The sequence below is a fragment of the Urocampus carinirostris genome, chromosome 20, assembly GCF_059441175.1.
Source record: "Urocampus carinirostris isolate Australia breed hairy pipefish chromosome 20, RoL_Ucar_1.0, whole genome shotgun sequence".
Classification (NCBI taxonomy): domain Eukaryota; kingdom Metazoa; phylum Chordata; class Actinopteri; order Syngnathiformes; family Syngnathidae; genus Urocampus; species Urocampus carinirostris.
Genome location: NC_142368.1, coordinates 25,544,795 through 25,556,473, shown reverse-complemented (window position 1 = coordinate 25,556,473; position 11,679 = coordinate 25,544,795). Strand labels below are relative to the sequence as shown.

Here is an 11,679-nt window from a genome sequence, read left to right as displayed (position 1 = left end):
AAAAGGAATATGTGTACAGGAATCGGGAGTATGGTGCAAATCTAAGAACGGATGAAAACACTTTAGAAATTTTTGAGTTTGATTGTCGGGTCCCAGCTGAGTTAATAGATAAGTGACGTGTATTGAATGCGATCAAAACAGGCCTATTCAAAAACTCCGGAAAAAATGTTTTTCCCCAGGGATTTAGGATTTCTGGCTTAGAACTGGACACCTTACACCAAGGGTGGGTACCTACTTGAAGTCTCAGGCCGCATTGAGATAAAACATTTGGACAAGGGGGCCGATCCTGGACATTTATCCAATTCTTTAATCTAAATCTAATCCATCTAATGTAATCTAAGATACTTTAAAAATCCCACTTTGTGTGTGTGCTCATCTGTGTTCCTATGTGACTTTGAGGCTCCGAAACAGCTAAACTGATTTTCATAAAAATTAACAGTTGTACTTTAGGCCTCAGCAAATGTCATTAACTAGCACCTCCAAAATTGATAAAAGTGGTTCAAGGAAGATAAAAATAGTGACAGAAAGCGGGAAAGAGAAAAAGAGAGAAAGGAAGAGTTAAGAGGGAGAAGTTGAGAGAGAGAAAGCAAGAAAGAGAAGGACAAAGAGAGAGACATAGAGCAAAATGCATGCATTTATATATATATATATATATATATATATATATATATATATATATATATATATATATATATATATATGGGGGGCAGCACGGCGGCGCAGTGGTTAGCGCTTGTGCGGCACAGTTCATGTCATGGGAACCTGTCGTGGGTTCAAATCCAGCTCCTGACTTCCTGTGCGGAGTTTGTATGTTCTCCCCGTGCTTGCGTGGGTTTCCTCCGGGCACTCCGGTTTCCTCCCACATTCCAAAGACATGCATTTCAGGGGAATTGGCCGGTCCAAATTGTCCCTAGGTGTGAATGAGCGAGCGAGTTGTCTGTCCCTGTGTGCCCTGCGATTGGCTGGCAACCGGTTCAGGGTGTCCCCTGCCCACTGCCCGGAGATGGCTGGGATGGGCTCCAGCCCCCCCGCGACCCTAACGAGGATAAGCGGTACGGCTAATGAGATGAGATGAGATATATATATATAAGGAAACAAAAGAAGAAAAAAATACATAACAAAGAATAAGGCGGGAGATTGGTAATCTCCTCACAGATGCCTGGGTTGGCATATAAATTCCTGTTGTTCCTTACCTGTACTCAGGTTGCATGTGAGCAGAGCTTCTTTGCTTTAAAATGGGGTACCCCTATCCCCCAAAAAACGGACTGAAGAGCCTGGATGGGTGCCGCCAGGCTATACTTGCCCAAGACACACCACAGGAAGTCGTGCCCCAACAACCCTGGCGGTTAAGGGATCCGTGAACCTTGATTGCTGTGGATGGCACAGAATGTAACTTTTTTTCTCAAGTGCTAAGGTAAATAAAGGAAGGCGAGCATTTTACAGCTGAACAAAAAAAGCAACAACATCTGTCGAGGGAGAAGTAAAGAGCCAGAACAAACACGGAGGTCTTGTCAGACTGCTAATGGATTTGACTTCTGACCTATTTCCGCACGGCCTGTCATTGTGATGATATAAATGCACAGCTCTATTTGTCATAGTGCCCACCAAAATTTATTAGCATTACAAAAATGATGATATGATGTAAAAACTATAATATCTAAAAGTTTAGACCAGGGGTCTCCAAAACTTTTCAAGGTAAGAGCTACTTTTTGCTACTTAGTAGCGCAAAGGGCACCTACCTTGTTAATTCATACTACTTGCGGTGTTGTTACTATATTGTTATTATTATTATATTATTACCAGTTTAGTTATTGAGAGAGAGAGGAAGAAAGAAAGAAAGAGAGAGGGGGGGAGAGAGAGAGAGGTAACAAAGAGAGAAAGAAACACAGAGAAAGACACAGTAGAAGAAACTGAGAGAGAAGGGTGAAAGAAAGGGAAAAGGCAAGGGGAGAAAGAAAGACAAATAGAGAGGAGGAGAGAAACAGAGAAAAAACAAATGAAAGAGAAAGAGGGAGAAAGAAAGAGATAAAGAAAAGAGAGAGAGAGAGAGAGAGAGAGAGAGAAAGAGAGAGAGAGAGAGAGAGAGAAAAAGAGAAAGAGAGAGAGAGAGAGAGAGAGAGAAAGGAAGAAAAAAGTAGAAGGTAGTTATGTTGACTCGGTCAACCTCACAAAAAAAATAATTATACTAGAAAACCTCAATTACCAAGCACTGGTGTAGTATTTTCAGAATGATTCCGCAGGCACCTCAGGAGACATCTGGGTGCCCGCGGGACCCCTGGTTTAGACAGCTGTCAAGTGTACGCACTTTATTTTTGTGAATTTAATGACACGTGGTCTTAATGTATTGTAATGCACTTTTGCAGTTTTCACCATCTAAGGAAGGTATTAATTACAGTTTAAATTATACATCTCATGTGGTCATCGTCCCTCTTTGGTGGTTTAGCTCAGTGTGATACCAATGACACTACAGTCCCATTAAATGAAAAAATATGACTTTGAGTAACCTTTATTTGAAGGGTTCCAAAAGTAGAAATATAAAACTCAGAACATGTCAACGTTTGTTTGTTTGTTTGTTTGTTTTCTAAAAATCAAAGTGACGCAAAAACAAGAAACTCCACAAGACTTTAGCATTTGTAGTGCTTTATTTATGTCCCCGCTCCCCGTTCCTCTCCCCCAAGTACAAAATACACAGTGAAAGACACAAAACGTACAAAATAGAAAAATTGGCACACTGGTCACAAATACAAGAAGGCTTGTTCCAATACTGCTTTGGCATTTACAAAACCCGACCAAAAAAAAAACAACAACAAAGACATTGAATAAAGTGCATGTTTTCTTTTTACATGAAAGTACATTCACAGATAAAGTTTATCAAAAGTTGTTTCCTTCACAACTTCAGTTCACCTCCGACCATTGTTATTAGCAAGGATGCTAACGACCCAAAAAGGAATACAATCAGTTTGCCTTCAAAACTCGCAGGATTCCAAAAATCGGTCAACAAAAGATGAAGAAAACAACCAAAAACTTGGGGGGAGCTGCGTCGTTTTCTTCCTTTTGTTTGAAAAACAAGGACAATATTGCTAGAACAAAGTTCAGATTTTCATTTGAATGATCTTCGGTAAAACTTCCTCACAGTGTTTGTCTCAAGAAAAGGAATTTGCGAATTCAGGCGGAGACTAATCTCGGAAAGAGTCGTGTTTTGCAAGTTTACAAAGTATAAATTATAACCTTTATTTCTTCATAGTTAGCATAGTAACAGTGAGTATTTTTGCAATGTTTTTTTAGTTAAGCTCTACCTGCGGTGTTACGGTAACTTAGTCCCGTAAATTGACTTAGATAGATAGATAGATAGATAGATACTTTATTCATCCCCGGAGGGAAATTCACAAGCTGTGATTGCTACATTCAGATCCCGAACAATTCGGGAAATGTGTGATTACAACGTTCTTATTTGAACAAAATTATGTTATGTTTTTTTGCATGTAAAAGTCGCACTTCAGTCAGTAGAACATTGAGTATTTTTGTAATGTTTTTTCAGTGACGTCCTTTTACAGCATTCCGATAATGTGACTTTTCGTAACATGAGTAGTCCAGTCAATTGCCTTCTTCAATCTCGTTACGATTTTCGGCTTGTAATGCTACAATTGTTACATACGGATCCCGAAACACTCAGAAAATATGCTATTGTTACGTTCTAACTTAAGTTAATGTTACGTTTTTTTCTGGTAAAAGTCGGACCTAAGGAATCGTAACCTTTTGCAACGTTTCTTCTTGAGTAATGCTCATTCTGCAGAATTCCAATAACACTGCAAATAACAAATAGACTTATTCAATCTGGTTAAGATTTTTGGACTGTAACGTTGCAATTGTTGCATTCGGATCCCAAAAGATTTGGAAAAATTAGATTTATTTTCTTTGTTACTTTTATTGTGACAACATTGTTAAGGTCACAGTCTTTTTCTTAGAATGTGGAAAACTAAATCTTGAATTTGAGTAGAAATGTGATTAAGGGCTTTTAATTTTGAAACATTCCGAAACGTCACCTAACTCCTAACGTTTTTCTCCCGATATTCAATAAGCAAATTAACAAAGTACTGCACAAATAGATTTCATTTGGGAATATCCAAATGTTAGGACTTACTGTAACTTTTGGAATTTCATATATATATATATTTTATATATATATTTATATATATATATATATATATATATATATATATATATATATATATACTGGACTGTCTCAGAAAATTAGAATATTGTGATAAAGTTCTTTATTTTCTGTAATGCAATTAAAAAAACAAAAATGTCATACATTCTGGATTCATTACACATCAACTGAACTATTTCAAGCCTTTTATTATTTGAATATTGCTGATTTTGGCTTAAAGCTGAAAAAAACTCAAAAATCCTATCTCAAAATATTAGAATACTTCCTCAGACCAAGTAAAAAAATAATTTTATAACAGCAAAACTAAATCAAACATTTGAAAATGTCCATTGATGCACTCAGTACTTGGTTGGGAATCCTTTTGCACGGATTACTGCATCAATCCGGCGTGGCCTGGAGGCAATCAGCCTGTGGCATTGCTGAGGTGTTATTGATGCCCAGGATGCTTCGATAGCGGCCTTCAGCTCATTTGCATTTGTAGGTCTGGTGTCTTTCATCTTCTTCTTAAGTATACCCCACAAATTCTCGATGGGGTTCAGGTCAGGGGAATTAGCAGGCCAATCAAGGACAGTGATGCCATGGTCAGTGCACCAGTTACTGGTGGTTTTGGCACTGTGGGCAGGTGCCAGATCATGGTGGAAAATGAAATCCTCATCTCCATAGAGCTTTTCAGCAGATGCAAGCATGTAGTGCTCTAAAATCTCTTGGTACACAGTTGCATTTACTCTGGACTTGATGAAACACAGTGGACCAACACCAGCAGCTGACATGGCTCCCCAAAACATTGCTGACTGTGGGAACTTCACACTGGATTTCAAGCAACTTGGATTTTGCTCTTCTCCAGCCTTTCTCCAGACTCTGGCGCCTTGACTTCCAAATGAAATGCAAAACTTGCTTTCGTCTGAAAAGAGGACTTTGGACCACTCTGCAACTGTCCAGGTGCTTCTTCTCCATAGCCCAAGTCAGACGCTTCTTCCGTTGTCTTGAGTTCAGAAGTGGCTTGACCATGGGAATACGGCTATTGTAGCCCATTTCCCGGACACGTCTGTGAACTGTGGCTTTTGATACCTGGACTCCAGCTTCAGCCCACTGTCTTTGAAGCTCCCTCAAATTCTGGAAGCGGCTCTTCTTCACAATTTTGTTAAGGCTGCGGTCATCTCTCTTGGTTGTGCAGCTTTTCCGGCCATATTTTTCCCTTCCAACAGACTTTTTGTGGATATGCTTTGAAACTGCACTCTGTGAACAGCCTGCTCTTTGAGAAATTTCTTTTTGTGTCTTACCCTCCTGATGGAGGGTATCAATGATGGTCCTTTGGACAGCAGTCAGATCAGCAGTGATTTAGTTTACTGAACCAAGCTGAGTGTTTTTAAGGCTCAGGAAACCCTCGCAAGGTGTTTCGAGTTAATTAGATGATTCAGGTGATTAGTTGAATAGCCTACTTGTATACTTTTTCATGATATTCTAATATTTTGAGATAGGATTTTTGAGTTTTCTTAAGCTGTAAGCCAAATTCAGCAATATTAAAATAATAAAAGGCTTGAAATAGTTCAGTTGATGTGTAATGAATCCAGAATGTATGACATTTTTGTTTTTTTAATTGCATTACAGAAAATAAAGAACTTTATCACAATATTCTAATTTTCTGAGACAGTCCAGTATATATATATATATATATATATATATATATATATATATATATATATACAAAATAATGATTTCTCTAAATTGGTGGGGACAGCTCCCCCTTCGCCCATGCAAAAACTACACCCTTGGTCCAAAATATGTCTTTTCAATGTTTTAAAAAATACATTTTTTCAACTTTCACTTTTCAACCTAATAAAGGTCCTTTGTAGAGGTAAGATCTTAGGCCCAAGCCTGAGCCCGGCCCGAACCCTCGAATGTCAATCATTACGTTTGGGTGCAGGCCGGGTTTCTCTCTTGCTGGCTTTTTAAAAAAAAAATATCCACCAGACATTGTCCTTTCCTTTTTTCTTTGTGGAAGATTTGCATGATGGACTCTCTCCCTGCTCGGCAGTGGCACCGTCCGACCCAGAGAAGCAGGCGGGCGGGGTGCCCAGCCCAAAACACCTCTCCTCTTCCCGAGTCCTTACACATAAGATATGAAAATTCAGATTTGCTTCTGGCTCAGGCCCTCAAATCAAGTTAATTGGTGAGGCTCCGGCTCAGTCAGGCTTTAATACCCACAAGCCCAGGTTGGGTCGGGCAGGATCTTACCTCCGGTCCTTGAGACGGGACCTTGGCATCTATTTAACGTCTTTTCAACTCTTGAAGGAACAATTGTTTTCAACATACACTTTTAAACCAAATAAAGGTTCTTTGGATGCGACCTTTAGTGTCTTTTTAGCGTATTTTACAACATTGTTTCAACAAGTCAATGCTGGGCAGGATAGGAATCTGACTGACAGCTAAAAGCTTACACATCACTGGGTGACCGGGATCGGTAGGCAGCGTCAGGCCGAAAGCAGCCGCAAAAGAGTACGTGAATGGCGCGACGAATCTCAGCGTTCCTGTAGGCGTAGATGATCGGGTTTAGCATGGAGTTGTAGGTGGCAGGCAGTAAGGTCGCGTAGGTGTATACTGCCGGGTAGTGCGGTCGTCCTACCAGGCAGTAGACGGCGAATGGCAACCAACTGGCGCCGAAGGTGCCCAGGATAATGGCCAAGGTGGACACGCCCTTCTTGGTGGCCACGTAGTGTGAGGTGGCGAAGAAGTGCTGCTGCAAGGCGATTTGTTGGGCGTGGCGGCACACCACCTTGCAGATGCGCACGTAGAGGCCTAGCATTAGTGCGAAGATGACGAAAAAGGCCCCGGCTAAAAGCGTTACGTTTCCGCGAGTGAGCGGACGTATGGCGCTGCATGCCGACGGTCGCTCCAGGCAGTTCCAGCCCAGAATGGGCAGCAGACCCAGTAGGAGTGCCACACCCCAGGTGGCAAGCAGCATGGCGTGGGCCCAGCGAAGAGTCTTTTCTGAGAAGTAGGTGAGCGCATTGCGGAGAGACAGGTAGCGGTCCACTGTGATGGCTAGAAGGCTGATGATAGAGGCAGCAAAAGAGGTGACAAGGAAGCCGACCGTAAGCAGGCTGAGCGTGGGCGAGGCTGGCAAAGCATACTGGAAGGCGAAGTTGAGAACCAAACCGGCACCAGCCAGGAGGTCGGCCGTGGCCAGGCTGCCAACCAGCACGAACATTGGAGTCCTGAGCGCAGGCGTGTAGAAGATGATGGCCACCACGATGGCGTTCTCGCAGGCGATGGCCGTGCCAGAGGCGCACAGCATCACGTCCCACGGGTTGACCGCCCAAACCGGCGTGCCGTTGCGCTCCGCCCAGGAGTCGTTGGCCCGATCCGGCCAGTCCTCCATCGCCCCCGGGATACTTTGTAGTGGCGCACTCCTGTCAAAAAAGGGACTAGGTAAGCCGTGAGGGGGTTGGGGCGGGGGTTGTTTTCTTTCCCGGGCCATCACTACCCTAAACAAGCGTGCAAATTGTGAAAAATATTCATGTTGTAACTTCTTTTGGAAATGTTGTTGCTGCTAAATGTAATTACACTTATACACTGCTACATTTTGTTGCTAAGGGCAACCAGTTTGAAATGAACTTCTTAAATAGGAACTTATCTAGATGGCTTGCTAAATAGCGTGATAGTAAGCTAGAAAGGTAAACTAGTAAGAAAGTAATAGGGAGGTAGATAGCTAGCTAAAAGAGTAAAACGCCATGCAGATACTGTTGCTAGCTAGAAAGGAGCCCAAAATTCAGCTTGATAACATGCAACAAAAGTAAAATGTTAACTCGCAAGCATGAAAAACCAAATGTAAAAAGTTAGCCAACTTGCTAAATAGCTACAAAGATAAAAAGGTAGCCTGATAGCAAGCCAAAAAAAATTGTACATTTTTGCTCATTGGCTTTAAAAAAATTAATAAATTCAGTTTGTTGTATTTCCTGCAAAATTAATCAATACTAAGATGAATAGATGAAAATATTTATTTAGTACACACATAGATTATCATTCTACTCTCTCAATTGCTTAAGAATTACTATCGATACGTGAATTTTTTTTTTTGGTCCATTAGGCTGTGAACTGGGATTTACTTATTTGAATTTCTAAAAAAAACGTATCATGTTATTACTTGTTACTATATTTTTACCAGGTTAATTATCAACAATTGGGGTTAAATAGACTCAGCCAACAGTCAACCAACAAAAAAATAATTTTATTGGAAAATCACATTGACCAGTGAGTGATCATTCTTCTCTTGCTAAGAACATCCTTACTTCATTCTTCTATCTGCCTACCCCCTCCCTTTATTTGCTCAAAATTGCCTTCCTGCCTTCTATTTCAAAATTGCCTGCCTTCTTTTTTCTTCCCTTGCCCCTAAATTGCCATGGTTTTTAATCCCTGCCTGCTTTTCTTCTCTCATGATTTCCTTCCTTCCCTCCTTCCTTCCTACCTCAATTTCTTCCTTGCCATGCCTCCTTTTTTGCCCTCATTCCTTTCCACCCGCCTGCATTTTACTCCTTCCTTCAAATTTGCCTTCATTCCTGCATGCTGGCTTTCATGAAATAATACCATACTGCCTGCTTCACTTTTTTTAAATCTTCGTGTTGGCCCGCCTACGGTCACTAAAAAATACCTGCTTCCATTCATTTCTGTCCTCATTCCTGTTTTACTGCTTTTGTTTACTAGTAGTTACTTTCATTGAAAAATATCTACCCCCTTGTCTTACTTATTTTTTATCTTACTGTTAGTCAGCCACCCATCTCTCATAATTTCCTCCATACCTGACTTGTTTCCAACTTTCTTTCTTTCTGACTTCCATTGTTAAAATTATGTTTCTGCTTTACTTTCATTCATCTCTTTTCTTCCGGGCCACACCCTCTTTTGACAGTTTTTTTTAAAGCTCGTTCTTTGCTTCCTAATGCATTTTTCATGTCCTTACAAATTTTGACCACATTCTCAATATTGGACACTTTTGTTTATTCTTCTAAAGTCAGCTCGAAAAGAATTTGGCAGAACTTTTTAATATTCACTCTGTGAGTATTCAATGTAAAGTATTAGAGTTAAATGTCTCTCGGCATGCATGCATCCTATTTAAATTACCCCTCTTTGTGTTTTTACAACACATTTCTAACATGGTGTGGTATTACTTGGTTTACTCAATTCTCATGAATCGAATTGCTTTTCCTTCCTTTTTCATTTTCCATGCTCTTTACTAATGCATTTGCCTAAGCATTCATTGAAGGTGCATTTTTACCTCAAGCTTTTTCTAAGCATTCACTCATTTTCCGAAGTCTTTGATGTTTGAGATAACCTCTCAGCATTTTAGAAACTAGTTATTTTCATGCACATATGGATATACTGCAATTACTTTGGTTTGAACAAATTTATTGACACTAAAAACAGAAAACAATCATGACAATCTCAACAGCAATTAAGCACATTCACAATATTATATTCCAATATTACGTTAACCTCATTTGAATGCACATAATACAGAAACCAACAGCGACCAGATGTTGAAGGTGCTGTATCTAAGTTAGAGCAGGAGGCTACTTTTGCTACTGGTAACCAGAACTATCAGTTTTATGTGGGGGAGCAGGAAGTGGTGTCCCGACAACCCTGGCGGTTGAAGTATCTGTGACCCATATGAACTTAGTTTTCCTCAGAATAAATGGATTATTACTTTCCACCCAAAAATGCATGTGCAATTAGATGCATTCAGTTTCCAAAGACATGCATTTCAGGTGGATTGGCCGGTCCAAATTGTCCCTAGGTGTGAATGAGCGAGCGAGTTGTTTGTCCCTGTGTGCCCTGCGATTGGCTGGCCACCAGTTCAGGGTGTCCCCTGCCCACTGCCCAATGATTGCTGGGATGGGCTCCAGCACCCCCGCGACCCTACTGAGGATAAGCGGTGAAGCTAAAGAGATGAGTTTTTTCCCCTGAATTCCGACCCAGGGGTAAATATTTATTTCACACATTCTATGGCAGACAAATAAGTTAAAATTGTATATTTGTTATCTTGTTTATAATAATATTCAATCGTTATACATCATGAGCAATCCCAAATCTATGCATAGAAAGTCAGTACTGTGACAAAATCTGAAAAAACTGGAAAGGGTTTTTCCTCCATTGAGAATCACACCATTATCAGTTGGAGTCAAAGGAAGGAAAGGAAAGATTTGGTTTTCTAAGCAATGTTTTGTTAACAATTGCAATTGATAAGTACAGGTCTGTCGTCTGCGCTGACGTGCATGTTCTGCCTGCAGCCATTGTGAATCACACATCTTCACACTGATTTTTGTTGCTGCCAAATGTTATTACACATTTTTAAGCACTAGTCAAGTCAAGTCATGTTTATTTGTTTAGCCCTTAATCACAAAGAGTCTCAAAGGGCTGCACAGACGACAGATTATTGCAAACTACAGACTATTATGGCACCATCCCCTGATCTAAAACTACTTTGTTAATATTTTTGCCCATTTATCCTGGCAGTCTTTTATCTATTTTCACTTTCAAGTATTTATTACATGTTCATCCTGGAGTGCCATGTCTAATCTAGTTGCATACAATGTTCCACAACATTGATATCAATAAAAATAAAGACAATTCAATTCAAATGAATTCAAAGTCCACTTGGAAAAAGTCCCCCGTTTAAAGTTGCTGTCCGTGGTGCTGAACGTTTAACACTCTCTCAATTTTACGCGCAGCAACTGTCCACGGAAAGAGTGCGGTTTACCTTGTGGGTGGGTGAGCGGCGATCCCCACTTGCAGTCGCCTGCAGGCACCGGCGGACGCAGGTGGTGGCCGAGCTCCCCACGCGAGGGATGTGACCTGAAGCACAAACGCTGGCAACGAGCATTGGAGGTGGACGGCGGGCGGGCGGTCATCAAACACGAGCTTTAAGCCACCGTGACGTCACAGACCCGGGGTGGGCGGGGATTTAAGGAAACGGGAGGAGTCTGGAGTGAACTGGATGGAGTGAAGAGGAGTTGTTTCCACGCTCCGAGGGCATTTTGGTGATTTGTCACCAAGGGATACGAACGCAGACACTTCATTAGGTACATATGATGAGCAAAAAAACACTTGAATGGGTGGGCAAGCCACCTTTGAAAAATACATGTTTATGCATGCCCCCTTGCATTATGGTAAATAATCATATATTTTAATATATGATTACATTTTAATATACGTTTGATATGGCTTTTTTTAACCCATATTTTATGTTTGGCAAAAAACCAAGCTTTAAAAAATAATAGAATGAATGTGGAATGCACTAAACCACTAGTGTCAAACTAATGACCCGCAGGCCAAATGTAGTTCACCACATCATTTTATGTGGCCCGCAAGACGATGCTGAAAGAAGCACAAGAGAAAATAAAAGTCACGGACGCGCTTGTTTATGGCAATACATACGTTAAAAAACAGTCAAAAATAAATAAATTTATATAGTGTTTTGCCGAAGTTTAAAGAAGCTTTAGCTCTTTTCTATACTA

The 11,679-nt window shown here is 40.7% G+C and overlaps 1 protein-coding gene across 1 annotated transcript; it reads right to left on the bottom strand.

Moving 5' to 3' along the window:
• Positions 1 to 4,379: 4,379 nt before the first annotated feature.
• gpr6 (G protein-coupled receptor 6) lies at positions 4,380 to 11,233 on the bottom strand. Its single transcript, XM_088325139.1, has 2 exons — positions 10,923 to 11,233; positions 4,380 to 7,581 (listed from the first exon to the last, which is right to left on the bottom strand). The coding sequence occupies exon 2, from the start codon at positions 7,548 to 7,550 to the stop codon at positions 6,606 to 6,608; it is 945 nt and encodes a 314-aa protein (XP_088181265.1). The 5' UTR covers positions 7,551 to 7,581; positions 10,923 to 11,233; the 3' UTR covers positions 4,380 to 6,605.
• Between the last annotated feature and the right edge of the window lie 446 nt (positions 11,234 to 11,679).